General features: G+C 41.3%; 1 protein-coding gene across 14 annotated transcripts in view; it reads left to right on the forward strand.

Annotated features, from left to right (window-relative positions):
- The window catches only part of lrch1 (leucine-rich repeats and calponin homology (CH) domain containing 1), a 397,317-nt gene that overhangs the window by 103,999 nt on the left and 280,096 nt on the right, over positions 1–13,222 (forward strand). For 13 of the 14 annotated variants that reach the window (XR_011886381.1, XR_011886379.1, XR_011886383.1 and 10 more), the window contains one exon: positions 8,526–8,652. The exons of the other annotated variant lie outside the window; for it this stretch is intronic. Coding sequence is in view for 8 of the 13 variants with exons in the window: in XM_072260925.1 (XP_072117026.1) it covers positions 8,526–8,652 (127 nt within the window). In the remaining 5 variants the exon portion in view is untranslated. The remainder of the gene's footprint in view (positions 1–8,525; positions 8,653–13,222) is intronic. 14 annotated transcript variants of the gene reach the window in all.

The following is a 13,222-nucleotide window of genomic DNA, read 5'->3' on the forward strand; positions in this document are numbered from 1 at the left end:
GTAACCATGAATTACGTTAACTACAAATGAAGAAAATTGATGCCCTTATGTGGCCTAGAGTCCTGACCTTAACCTGATCGAACATCTCAAGGTTGCTGTCCACTGCTGCTCCCCAACTGACCTGGCACAGCTGAATAAATTTCCCTCTTGCTTCCCTGATATGTTTACCCACATTTGATAAAATATTTGACGACTCATTATCTTCAATATCGCTTCCAAGATCCTTCTGCCATACCGCTTTGAGATTGTTACACGATTCACCCACAGAGTTCTTGAACATTTTATAAAACACTGATGCTTTATGAACTTCCTGTGGTAATGTAAAGTATTCAGCTGTAGAGTTACTTTGTGGGTCACCCTTCTTAAATACGCTATTAATGCAATGTCAATGTAAATACTTCCAAAAATTCCCTTTATCTACAAAGTTATATTTCCTCTGCAAATCCACATATGACATAAAAATCCCATTCTCATAGAGATCACCTACTGTATTTACACCTTTAATCTTCCATTCTTTCCAGTACACTATTCTTTTCCCAATGCATATCTCAGGGTTATTCCAGAGCGAGGAGTATAACTGGTTTAAATGTGACATTCTACAGGCTTTATGAATTGTACTCCACACACTCCTTGAGTGAAATAGTATAAGATTTAGATTATTCTTGTTTCCCACATGTTGTGAGAGGATGTTAAGGGGAGAATGTGGTGCAGCCAGGCTCCGTTCTATAATTACCCAATCTAAATCAACATCAGCCCTGTCCCAATGTTTAGCTAATTTGGTCATTTCAAAGGATAATTTATATGCCCTGACGTCTGGTAGACTGAGCCCACCCATGTCCCTGGACGTACACATCTTACTCATTTTAATTCTGGGCTTCTTCTTATCCCATAGAAAATCACTGATAATTTTGTTGTATTGCTTGTACAAACCCCATTTCCAGAAAAGTTGGGATATTTTCCAAAATGCAATAAAAACAAAAATCTGTGATATATTAATTCACGTGAACCTTTATTTAACTGACAAAAGTACAAAGAAAAGATTTTCAATAGTTTTACTGACGAACTTAATTGTATTTTGTAAACAATCACAAATTTAAAATTTGATTGTTGCAACACACTCAACAAAAGTTGGGACAGAGGCATGTGTACCATTGTGTTACATCACCTTTCCTTTTAATAACACTTTTTAATTGTTTTGGAACTGAGGATACTAATTGTAGTAGATTTGCAATTGGAAATTTTGTCCATTCTTGCTTGATATAAGACTTCAGCTGCTCAGCAGTCCATGGTCTCCGTTGTCTGATTCTCCTTCTCATGATGCGCCATACATTTTCAATAGGAGATAGATCTGGATTGGCAGCAGGCCAGTCAAGCACACGCACTCTGTGTCTGCAAAGCCACGCTGTTGTAATCCGTGCAGAATATGGTCTGGCATTGTCCTGCTGAAATAAGCATGGACGTCCGGGGAAGAGACGTTGCCTTGATGGCAACATATGTCTCTCTAAAATCCTAATATATGCCTCAGAGTCAATGGTACCTTCACATACATGCAACTCACCCATACTGATGCACCCCCATACCATCACAGATGCTGGCTTTTGCACCTTTCGCTGATAACAATCTGGATGGTCGTTTTCATCTTTGGCACGGAGAACTCGACGCCCGTTTTTTCCGAAAACTAGCTGAAATGTGGACTCATCTGACCACAGCAAACGGTTCCACAGTCTTTCGATCCATCTGAGATGAGTTCGGGCCCAGAGAACTCGCTGGCATTTCTGCATAGAGTTGATGTATGGCTTCCTCCTTGCGTAATACAGTTTCAAGTTGCATTTCTAGATGTAGCGACGGACTGTGTTGAGTGACAATGGTTTTCCGAAGTACTCTGGAGCCCAGGTGGCTGTAATTGTCACAGTAGCATGACTGGTTCTTAGGCAGTGCTGCCTGAGGGCTCAAAGATCACGCACATTCAACAGTGGTTTCCGACCTTGCCCTTTACGCACTGAGATGTCTCTGAATTCTCTGAATCTTTTCACAATATTATGTACTGTAGATGTTGAAAGACCTAAATTCTCTGCAATTTTGCGTTGAGAAATGTTCCTTTTGAACTGACTAACAATTCTCTCATGAATTTTGGCACAAAGGGGTGAGCCACGACCCACACCACGACGCATCCTTGCTTGCAAAGACTGAGCCTTTGATGGACGCTACTTTTATACCCAATCATGACACCTCACCTGCTACCAATTAGCCTGCTTAATGTGGAGTCTTCCAAACCGGTGTTACTTGAATATTCTGTGCACTTTTCAATCTTATTTTAACTCTGTCCCAACTTTTGTTGAGTGTGTTGCAGCCATCAAATTCTAAATTTGTGTATATTTACAAAATACAATTAAGTTGGTCAGAAAAACTATTGAAAATCTTTTCTTTGTACTTTTGTCAGTTAAATAAAGGTTCATGTGAATTAGCATATCACAGATTTTTGTTTTTATTGCATTTTGAAAAATATCCCAACTTTTCTGGAAATGGAGTTTGTAGATCAAAGCTGATATATTTAAAGGAAGCATCATAGAAAGGTAATTAAACTGAGATGCTATGACCATTTTAACTACATTGACTTTACCGCAGAGTGACAGTCTCAGTGCCCCCCACTTATCCAGATTATTTCGTATCCTACTCAATAATGGATCATAATTTAAAGTGATTATTTATAACCAAATGAAATAATATGAAATATTAATGAAATATTATTTCATCTAAATTCTGACTGAGTTTGACCCCTAGATACTTTATTGCAACTGGCACCCATCTGAAATTAAACTGAGATACTGAGCACAATTTTGACATTGGCATAGCCTCAGATTTATTGCAGTTGATTTTATAACCAGATACCTCAGAATATAATTGAATTGTTTTCATTAGTGGGGGTAGGGAATTAGGAAGATCAGTAATCAGTAATAAAATATTGTCAGCATATAGCATCAGCTTATGCTCCTTTCTGCCTCCCTTCGCCCCTCTAATATATTTGGATCTGCTCTAATCATGATTGCCAACGGTTCCAAAAAAATCGTAAATAACAGTGGGAAGAGGGGGCAGCCTTGGCATGTACCCCTTGAAATGTTGAAAAATGGGGATATGATACCATTTGTAATAACTGCAGCCTGAGGGTTTTTATACAAAATTCTAATCCATGATTTAAAGTAGAGCCAAACCCAAAGAATGACAAGGCTGTGGTTAAAAATCTCCCCTCAATCCTGTCAAAGGCCTTTTCGGCATCCAGGGAGATGGCAGTAACTGGGATACTACTTGAAGAGTTCAGCCATGTTAAGTGCAGTAAGCTCCTTAAATTGTCAGTTGAGGATCTACCTTTAACGAAGCCAACCTGGTCAGTATTAATTATAGATGGCAATACTTTCTGTAATCGCGAAGCCAGTATTTTAGTCAGCCACTTACTGTAATTAAACTTAAAGGCCTATAATTGGAAGAATCTATTGCATCCCTTTCTTTTTTTGGGATCAATGATATTAATGCTTCATTAAAAGCTTCTGAATAGATTTTTGTTAGAACAGGAGCCAATATGTCCAGAAATTTCTGATAATATTAAATGGGAAGCCATCCATACCTGGAGATTTCCCCATTTTCATAGCCACAATAGCTCGTCTGACCTCATCCTCAGTAATTGGGGCATCCAAGGACTCAGCTTGTTGTGGGAATAATGTAGGCAATTTTATGTTAGCAAAAAACTGATACAGATCCTCCTGGTCATGGTTAAACGGTGATGCATATAAATGTTCATAGAACTGTTGAAAGACTTTGTTTATTTCTTTAGATGATGACACTAATGTATCCCCTTTCTTAATTACAGGTATAATACTATTTGTATTCTGCTGCTTTAAATATCGTGCCAGCAGCTTACCAGCTTTGTCACCACCTTCGTAGGAACTTGTGTTTAATCTAAATAACGCATATTCTGCTTTTTTGTTATATATATATTATTTAGCTGGAATTTCAAATTGCACAGATCTTTGTATAAGTCATTGGTATATTGTCTTGATAAGACCTTTTCCAATGTGGTTATTTCTGCTTCCAGATTTTTTATTTGCTCCATACTTTCTTTCTTCCTTTTAGATGTTTGTGCTATTAATTTTCCTCTTATATACGCCTTGGATGCCTCCCATACCAAGGACAGCTTTACTGTGGTCCCTACGTTCAATTCAAAGAATGAAGTGAGATCAACTAAAATCTTCATTTTTTAACAGCATAGTATTAACTTGCCAGCTAACCCTCCTTCCCCTTTCAGTATTTAAATCAATTTGAATTTCAACTGGTGCATTGTCTGATAATGCTATTGGGCCAGTTTTACCATCTATCACCTGTTCTACAATGGAGTTGGATATTAGAAAAAAATCTATTCTAGAGTAGGATTTATATCGATGAGAGAAAAATGTATATTCTTTTCGGGATGGATTTACTAATCGCCATATATCTACCAGACCGATATCCTCAATAAGGTGATGTAAGGCAGCCCTGTCCCTAGGTACTGGTGATGTCTGAAATTTGCTTTTATGAATAACAGGGTCCATTACTTGGTTAAAGTCTCCTTTTAAAATTATTTTTCCTTCCTTGGTACCTAAAATTTTGTTCACCTTGTTAAGAAAGTCTGGGTCTTCCTTATTAGGTGCATATATGTTACAGAGTACTGGTTTCACCCCATTAATAAGTGCATCTATACAAATTATCCTGCCTTCCTTGTCTTTAAATTCCCCAAGCAATATAAGACTAAGTTGTTTGTTAACTAAAGTCATTGTCCCATCACACTGGAGGAACTCAACAGGTCGGGCAGCATCTGTGGAAACGATGAGTCGACGTTTCAGGCGGGAACCCTTCATCAGGACTCCTGACGAAAGGTTCCGGCCCGAAACATTGACTCATCGTTTCCACGGATGCTGCCCGACCTGCTGAGTTCCTCCAGCATGTTGTGAGTGTTGCTTTGATCCCAGCACCTGCAGATTATTTTGTGTCATTGTCCCATTTTGTTTGCTATTAAATGATGAATAGAATACCTGGCCCACCCAATCTCTTCTAAAGTTCAGTGCTTCAACATCTTTAAAATGTGTTTCCTGGACAAATGCAACATCAATTTGTTTACCTTTAAGGTATGATAAAACCTTTTTCCTCTTGATTGGATTTCCACACCCATTAATGTTCCATGATATGTAATTAACCATTTTCATGTCCTAAACTTCATACACGCATGTGCAAAAATATACATTGACCCGGATGGCAAAAAGTCAACGTGAGGTATACACTTGCTTATCCAGCAGTTCTACGCTTCATGTGGAAAGGAGAAAAAACAAGTTCTTTACTACTGCTGCAGAAGCAGAGAAATTCATTCAGGAAAACTGCGGTGCTGGCACTGACTGAGAGACAGGATATGATTACAGTAATAGGTGGAGATAACTTTTTAGGTATAACAAGGTGGGTGGGGAGCTGGTTAAAGCGGTCTGATTAGCACTAGGCTTACTAGCTGGCATGGCACTTTGTGGACCATTTCATGTGTCTTTTTCTTTTCTGTTTCTTTGTAGAGTTTATCCTGCCTGTTTGTTTTTATTTGTTAGTTAATCTGGCAGGAATATATTAATTCTATGTTTTTCGGTTATGTTGGTTGTTTACTTGTTGCTTGAGAGCGCAGCATTTGCGGTGTTTGTTGGTAATAATTGAGCATGGGGATAGAGCACAATTTTTTTGGAGTTTTCATTTTATTGAAATGAAAATTAAAACGCCCGCCTGGACAAGCCAGCGAGCACTGTGAGGGTCATGTTTTTTGACTTCTCCAGTGTGCTCGACACCATCCACCCTGCTCTGCTGGGGGAGAAGCTGATAGCGATGCAGGTGGATGCTTTCCTGGTGTCATGGGTTCTTGATTACCTGACTGGCAGACCACAGTACGTATGCTTGCAACACTGCGTGTCCGACAGAGTGATCAGCAGCACTGGGGCTCCACAGGGGACTGTCTTGTCTCCCTTTCTCTTCACTATTTATACCTCCGACTTCAATTACTGCACAGAGTCTTGTCATCTTCAGAAGTTTTCTGATGACTCTGCCAGAGTTGGATGCATCAGCAAGGGAGATGAGGCTGAGTACAGGGCTACGGTAGGAAACCTTGTCACATGGTGTGAGCAGAATTATCTGCAGCTTAATGTGAAAAAGGCTAAGGAGCTGGTGGTAGACCTAAGGAGAGCTAAAGTACCGGCGACCCCTGTTTCCTTCCAGGGGGTCAGTGTGGACATGGTGCAGGATTACAAATACCTGGGGATACGAATTGACAATAAACTGGACTGGTCAAAGAACACTGAGGCTGTCTACAAGAAGGGTCAGAGCCGTCTCTATTTCCTGAGGAGACTGAGGTCCTTTAACATCTGTCGGATGATGCTGAGGATGTTCTACGAGTCTGTGGTGGCCAGTGCGATCACGTTTGCTGTTGTGTGCTGGGACAGCAGGCTGAGGGTAGCAGACACCAACAAAATCAACAAACTCATTCGTAAGGCCAGTGATGTTGTGGGGATGGAACTGGATTCTCTGACGGTGGTGTCTGAAAAGAGGATGCTGTCCAAGTTGCATGCCATCTTGGACAATGTCTCCCATCCATTACATAATGTACTGGTTGGGCACAGGTGTACATTCAGCCAGAGACTCATTCCACCGAGATGCAACACAGAGCGTCATAAGAGGTCATTCCTGCCTGTGGCCATCAAACTTTACAGCTCCTCCCTTGGAGGGTCAGACACCCTGAGCCAATAGGCTGGTCCTGGACTTATTTCCTGGCATAATTTACATATTACTATTTAAATATTTATGGTTTTATTACTGTTTAATTATTTATGGTGCAACTGTAACGAAAACTAATTTCCCCCGGGATCAATAAAGTATGACTATGACTGTGACTATTGCATTCCAGACTCTCTCAATTTGTGAATGCCAGACTCAATAGATGGATTAGCCCAATGGGCCATTTGAGTTGGTGTACTTCCATGTGCTCCTGAAGTCCCGTTTGAATTTCTCAGCACCATTCTGAATATTCTCCTTCACTCTGAGTGGTAATGGGCTGACGGTTTTCAGGAGTCAGCGGAGATGTTGCACCTTATGGAGACTTAGAACATTTTCCTGAATCTTTTGCTCTGTGCTTCCTCAATGGAGGTCAGTATAGAGTGTCTGCTTTGGGAGTTGAATGTTGGAGATGTGAGCAACATGTCCTGCTTAGTGTAATTAGGGTCTCAATGCGGAGATTTTGACCAAGAAGAAGACACTGAAGTTGATTTGCTAGTCTTCCAGTAGGTTTAGGGAAGGACTATTGATAATATTTCTTCCATGCCTTGAGGTGCCTACTGTAGTTAGACCAGAGGACAGAGACTAGTACTGCCTGGTAGACCATGAGTTTTATACCAGGTCTGAGTTCTTAATCTTCAAATACCCCATTTTTCAATCGACCAAAGGTTGTGTTGTTGCCCTTACGGTGGTGGTGAATTTCATCATTGATGTCTTCTTTTGCTGAGACATGACACCCAAGACACATTTTTTATGGTGATGCAAAGAACTGTTATGGTGCAGCAGAAACGGGTTGGTATGAATATTAAGTGTAAGGGCCATTATCTTCTCTGCTGTGGTAAACAAGTTGGTGATAACTTGTAGTTTTGCTTCCAAACGTGCATGAAGAATGACGAAAGATCTAGTGTTTTACCAGCATATATGACGAATATCCCTGATGAAGATAGTAGAGTTTGTCAGCAAAACGTCTTTTAAAATTAGTACTTGTACCCGGCTGGAAGCCCGAGAAGTTTATTCATGCATATAGAATAATTGTCTGAGTCACTAATGTCCTTTAGGGAAGAGAAAATCTGCCAACCCAATTGAGATACGAGTTCAGACTCCAGACCCAATTGCCTCTTGTTCAGCCAGTTTGTTCAAGGGCCATTAGTGATGGACAGTAAGTGCCATTGTTGTCAAAGGTATCACAAGTATAGAACATATACTCTGTTACAAACCACGATGTAGTTCACATGATGACTGCCAAATGTTTCTCTTCTGTGCTTCATTTCTTGAGAATGAACTGTAGGTTAAAACTTGGTTAAAACGCCTTTGATTTTACAGTTAACTAGGTGAGGGGAGGTTTGTTGCTGATGAAAAGTTCAGGACATTAAGATGGATGAATCACATAAAACTGTCAAGTTGTAAAATTTTTAAATAGTTCTATTTTTAAAAATGTGTCTATCCCTTTAGATGCAACTTAAAAAGCTGTAAACTAACATGAAAAGATTGTACACTAATCCATTAGAAATAAGGCAAGACATGAAATTATTTTTGGAGCTAGTTTTACAGTTTTAGTAGAAGGTGATGTAGCAATCAAAACTTATCTGGTAAACGAATGAGAGGTTAAAATAAAGTCTGTAATAAAATCTAAATGAAGCAGTTGTAATTTAAGTGAAGCTTATTCTGAAGTGTCATTTGAAGGATATGTCCTTTTTTTCTAGTCGAAATCAACTCTCTACATTGCCATTGTGCATCTGTGCCCTTCCACTTAAAGTCTTGGTTGTCAGCAACAATAAGTTGGTGTCGCTTCCAGAAGATATTGGACAGTTGAAGTGTTTAATGGAGCTGGTACGTATTCCTTTATTGTAAAGTGTGTTTAATAAGTTTGGTCCCTCTACCTTTTTCAGGTTTTCAATATCTGTTTTCTTTAATACTTCATTTACATTTTAATGAGGTAAACCAACATGCAAAGATTGCCCCAATTAAGCTAAGGGTAAAATGTATAACACATTCACACTGAGCAATGATGTGGAACAGGCTGATGCAAATTGTTCCCAATATTTCGATCACTTGCTGCGCCCTGGACAAAATTCGCACTTGGAAATTGTCATAGTCATAGAAAATTACAGCACGGAAGCAGGCCCTTTGGCCCATGTAGTCTGTGTCAAACCATTCAAACAGTCTGTTCCTATCCACCTGCACCAGGACCACAACCCTCCGTAGCCCTACCATCCATGTACCTATCCAGATTTCACTTAAATGTTGACATCAAGCTCACATGCACTACTTGTGCTGGCAGGTCATTAGACACACTCATGATCTTGTGAGTTAAAAGTTTACCCTTATGTTCTCCTAAAACTTTTCAACAACTTTCACCCTTAACCACGATCTCTGGTTGTAGTCCAACCCAACCGCAGTGGAAAAAGTCTGTTTGCATTTACCCTATTTTTTTTATATACTTATGTCAAATTTTCCCTCAATCTTCTACATTCTAAGGAATAAAGTCCTAAACTATTCAATCTTTCCTTATAACTCAGGTCCTCCAGACCCAGCAACATCCTTGTAAATTTTCTCTGTACTCTTTTCAATCTTTCTTGTATCTTTCCAGTAGATAGGTGACCAAAACTGCACAAAATGTTCCAAATTAGGCCTCACCAATGTATTATAGATTAGATTATAGATTATGACACTCAGTCCTCGTTTATTGTCAATTAGAAATGCGTGCATTAAAAAATGATACAATGTTTCTCCAGAGAGATATCACAGAAACACAGGACAAACCAAGACTAAAACTGACAAAACCACATAATTATAACATATAGTTACAACAGTGCATAGCAATACCGTAATTTGATAAAGAGCAGACCATGGGCATGGTAAAAAAAAAGTCTCAAGTCCCGATAGCCCCATCATCTCACACAGACGGTAGAAGGGAGAAACTTTCCCTGCCATGAACTTCCAAGCGCCGCAAACTTGTTGATGCACTGCGCTGGAAGCACCCGACCGCAGCCAACTCTGAGTCCGTCCGAAAACTTTGAGCCTCCGACCAGCCCTCTAGCACCGAGCACCGAGCGCCATCCTCTGCCGAGCGCTTCGACCCTGCCCCGGCTGCCGAGCAACAATTAAAGACGAGGACTCGGGGCCTTCCCCTCCGGAGATTCTGGATCACGCAGTAGCAACGGCAGCGAAGCAGGCATTTCAGAAATTTCACCAGATGTTCCTCCGTGCTCTCGCGTCTGTCTCCATCAAATCAGGATTGTGCACGGCACCCTACTTGACAAATAACAGATATCATCATCACCGGAGTGGCCACTGCAAGCTGTGTCGCGCCGCCATCTTCTCCTCCCTCCTTATACAACGTCAACATAACATCCCATCGCCTGTACTCAATACTTTGATTTATAAAAAGCTTTCATTACGACCCTATCTACCTGTGATGCCACTTTCAATGAATTATGGACGTGTATTCCCAGATTGTTACAAGAATCACCCCTTGCAATAATGATCAGTGAGGCACAGAGAATCTGAATTTACCGACAAGTAACTTTTATTATTTCAAATAAAAAATATTTGGGTTCACACTCTTATCTACCTGTGTGCTCCCTATTAGAACCCCTGACACTCCATGAAGAGTCAATGAAGAGAAAACGTATTACCCGGGAAAGGAGTCTATGCTGGCCGGGCGTTCCTCATGGTCCTGATCTCCACATGTCCATGGGGTCCTCCTTATCCGCAATGGTTGGTCTCTGGCTGCTGGAGAGTTATTGCCCCTGTGTATTTGGAACTCCTGAATCAATTGAACTGTTGATCTTTATCCCATTGGCTCAAGATCACCTGACCTACCTGGGTCACCTTCTTACTGGTTATTGTACAGGGCTACAACCAACATTATTTCATGGTTCTGACCACCCCAGCCTTGTGTATTTGTGCATTTACAGTGACTGGTCCAAACCAGTTAAATGAGGCAACCCAGGCAGAGTCTTATGAGATTACAGATTGGGAAATAAACCTGGTCAGGTGTCAGGTCTCTCAGTGGGAGAGCATTTGGAGATAGTGATCATAATTCTATCTCCTTTACAACAGCATTAGAGAGGGATAGGAACAGACAAGTTAGAAAAGCGTTTAATTGGAGTAAGGGGAATTATGAGGTTATCAGACAGGAAATTGAAAGCTTAAATTGGGAGCAGATGTTCTCAGGGAAAAGTACGGAAAAAATGTGGCAAATGTTCAGGGTATATTTGTGTGGAGTTCTGCACAAGTACATTCCAATGAGACAGGGAAGTTATGCTAGGGTACAGGAACCGTGGTGTACAAAGGCTGTTGTAAATCTAGTCAAGGAAAAAAGAAGAGCTTACGAAAGGTTCAAAACACTAGGTAATGATAGAGATCTAGAAGATTATAAGGCTAGCAGGAAGGAGTTTAAGAATGAAATTAGGAGAGCCAAAAGGAGCCATGAGAAGGCCTTGGCAGACAGGATTAAGGAAAACCCCAAGGCATTCTACAAATATGTGAAGAGCAAGAAGATAAGATGTGAGAGAATAGGACCAATCAAGTGTGACAGTGGAAAAATGTGTATGGAACCGCAGGAGATGGCAGGGGTACTTAATGAATACTTTGCTTCAGTATTGACAACGGAAAAGGATCTTGGCGATTGTAGGGATGACTTGCAGCGGACTGAAAAGCTTGAGCATGTAGATATTATGTGCTGGAGCTTTTGGAAAGCATCAAGTTGGATAAGTCACCAGGACCAGACGGGACGTACCCTAGGCTGCTGTGGGAAGTGAGGGAGGAGATTGCTGAGCCTCTGGCAATGATCTTTGCATCATCAATGAGGACAGGAGAGGTTTCAGAGGATTGGAAGGTTGTGTATGTTGTTTCCTTATTCAAGAAAGGGAATAGAGATAGCCCAGGAAATTATAGACCAGGAATATTTAGTTGCCAATCACCCCCCTCCTGTAACCATGTTTCAACATCATACTTCCAGGTATCAGTCCATGTTCTAAGCTCATCCACCTTTCTTACAATGCTCCTAGCATTAAAATAAATACATTTAAGAAATTTTGCACCTCTTACTCTCTGTTTATCACTAACAACTTTACTATCTCCTTTTTCTTCCTTCTCCCCTACATCTGGTTCCTCTCCCACCTTGTATCTAGTTTAAATCCTCTGAAGCCTCTCTAGCAAACCTAACTGCAAGAATATTTGTCCCCCTCCAGTTCAGATGTAAATCGTCCCGCCAGAACAGGTCCCACCTTCCCTGGAAAACTGCCCAATTATCTATAAATTTGAAGCCCTCACTCCTGCACCATATCTTCAGCCACGTGTTGATCTGTGCTATCTTACTGTTTCTAAACCCGCCTGCACGTGGCACTGGTAGCAATCCTGAGATTGCTATCCTGGAGGTCCTGTCCTTTAACTTGGTGCCTAACTCCCTGAACTCACCTTTCAGGACCTCCTCACTCACTCTTCCTACCCACGTCATTGGTCCCTACATGGACCACGACATCTGGCTGCTCACCCTCTCTCTTGAGAATACTGAGAACTCAGTCGGAGATATCGCGGACCTTGGCACCAGGGAGGCAGCAGACCATCCGGGATTCTCGATCTCTTCCACAGAACCTCTTATCTGTCCCCCTAACTATCGAATCCCCTATCACTACTGCTCTCCTCTTTTCCCTCCTTCCCTTCTGAGCTGAGGGTCCAGAGATGCAAGCACTGCAACTTGTCCCTGGTAGATCATCCCCATCAACAGTATCCAAAATGGTATACTTATTATTGGTGGGAATGGTCACAGGGGTGCTCTGCTCATTCTGTCTGTTCCCCTTCCCTCTCCTGACAGTCACCTGTCTTCTGACTCTTAGGGGTAACTATCTCCCTGTAACTCCTGTATATTTCTGCCTCTGCCTCCCGAATGATCTGAAGTTCATCCAGCTCCAGCTCCAGTTCCTTAATTCGGTTTGTCAGGAGCTGCAGCTGGATGCACCTTTTACAGGTGTAGTCATCAGGGATGATTGTGCTGGCCCTGGCTTCCCACATACTGCAAACGGAGCACTCAACTGCCCTAACTGCTGCCTCCATTACCTACTCCTAAGTTAATTAGATTAATTAAAGGAACTTGGAGTGAAGCTCGACCTCAGCCTCTGCTCACCGAAGCCTCTCGAGCCAAAGCCTTCCTACTCTGTCTCCCTCTACTCCGTAGCCCTCGACAACGTCACCCGCTCCATTAATCTTCTCGCTTTTAAACTCTCCCGCTGCCTCGCGGTCGGACTTTCACACGCTTGTGCAATCGTGTCCCGTTCAACTGCTGAGAGGCGGAGTACTTTGGTGAAGTTGAGTCAGTAAGTTGTTAACTGGAAATAACAAATTTGAAAATCATACCAAGAAGTATGAAAAAAACATTTTAATGCTCAATGTCAGA

The sequence above is a fragment of the Mobula birostris genome, chromosome 6 (genome assembly GCF_030028105.1).
Source record: "Mobula birostris isolate sMobBir1 chromosome 6, sMobBir1.hap1, whole genome shotgun sequence".
NCBI classification, from domain to species: domain Eukaryota; kingdom Metazoa; phylum Chordata; class Chondrichthyes; order Myliobatiformes; family Myliobatidae; genus Mobula; species Mobula birostris.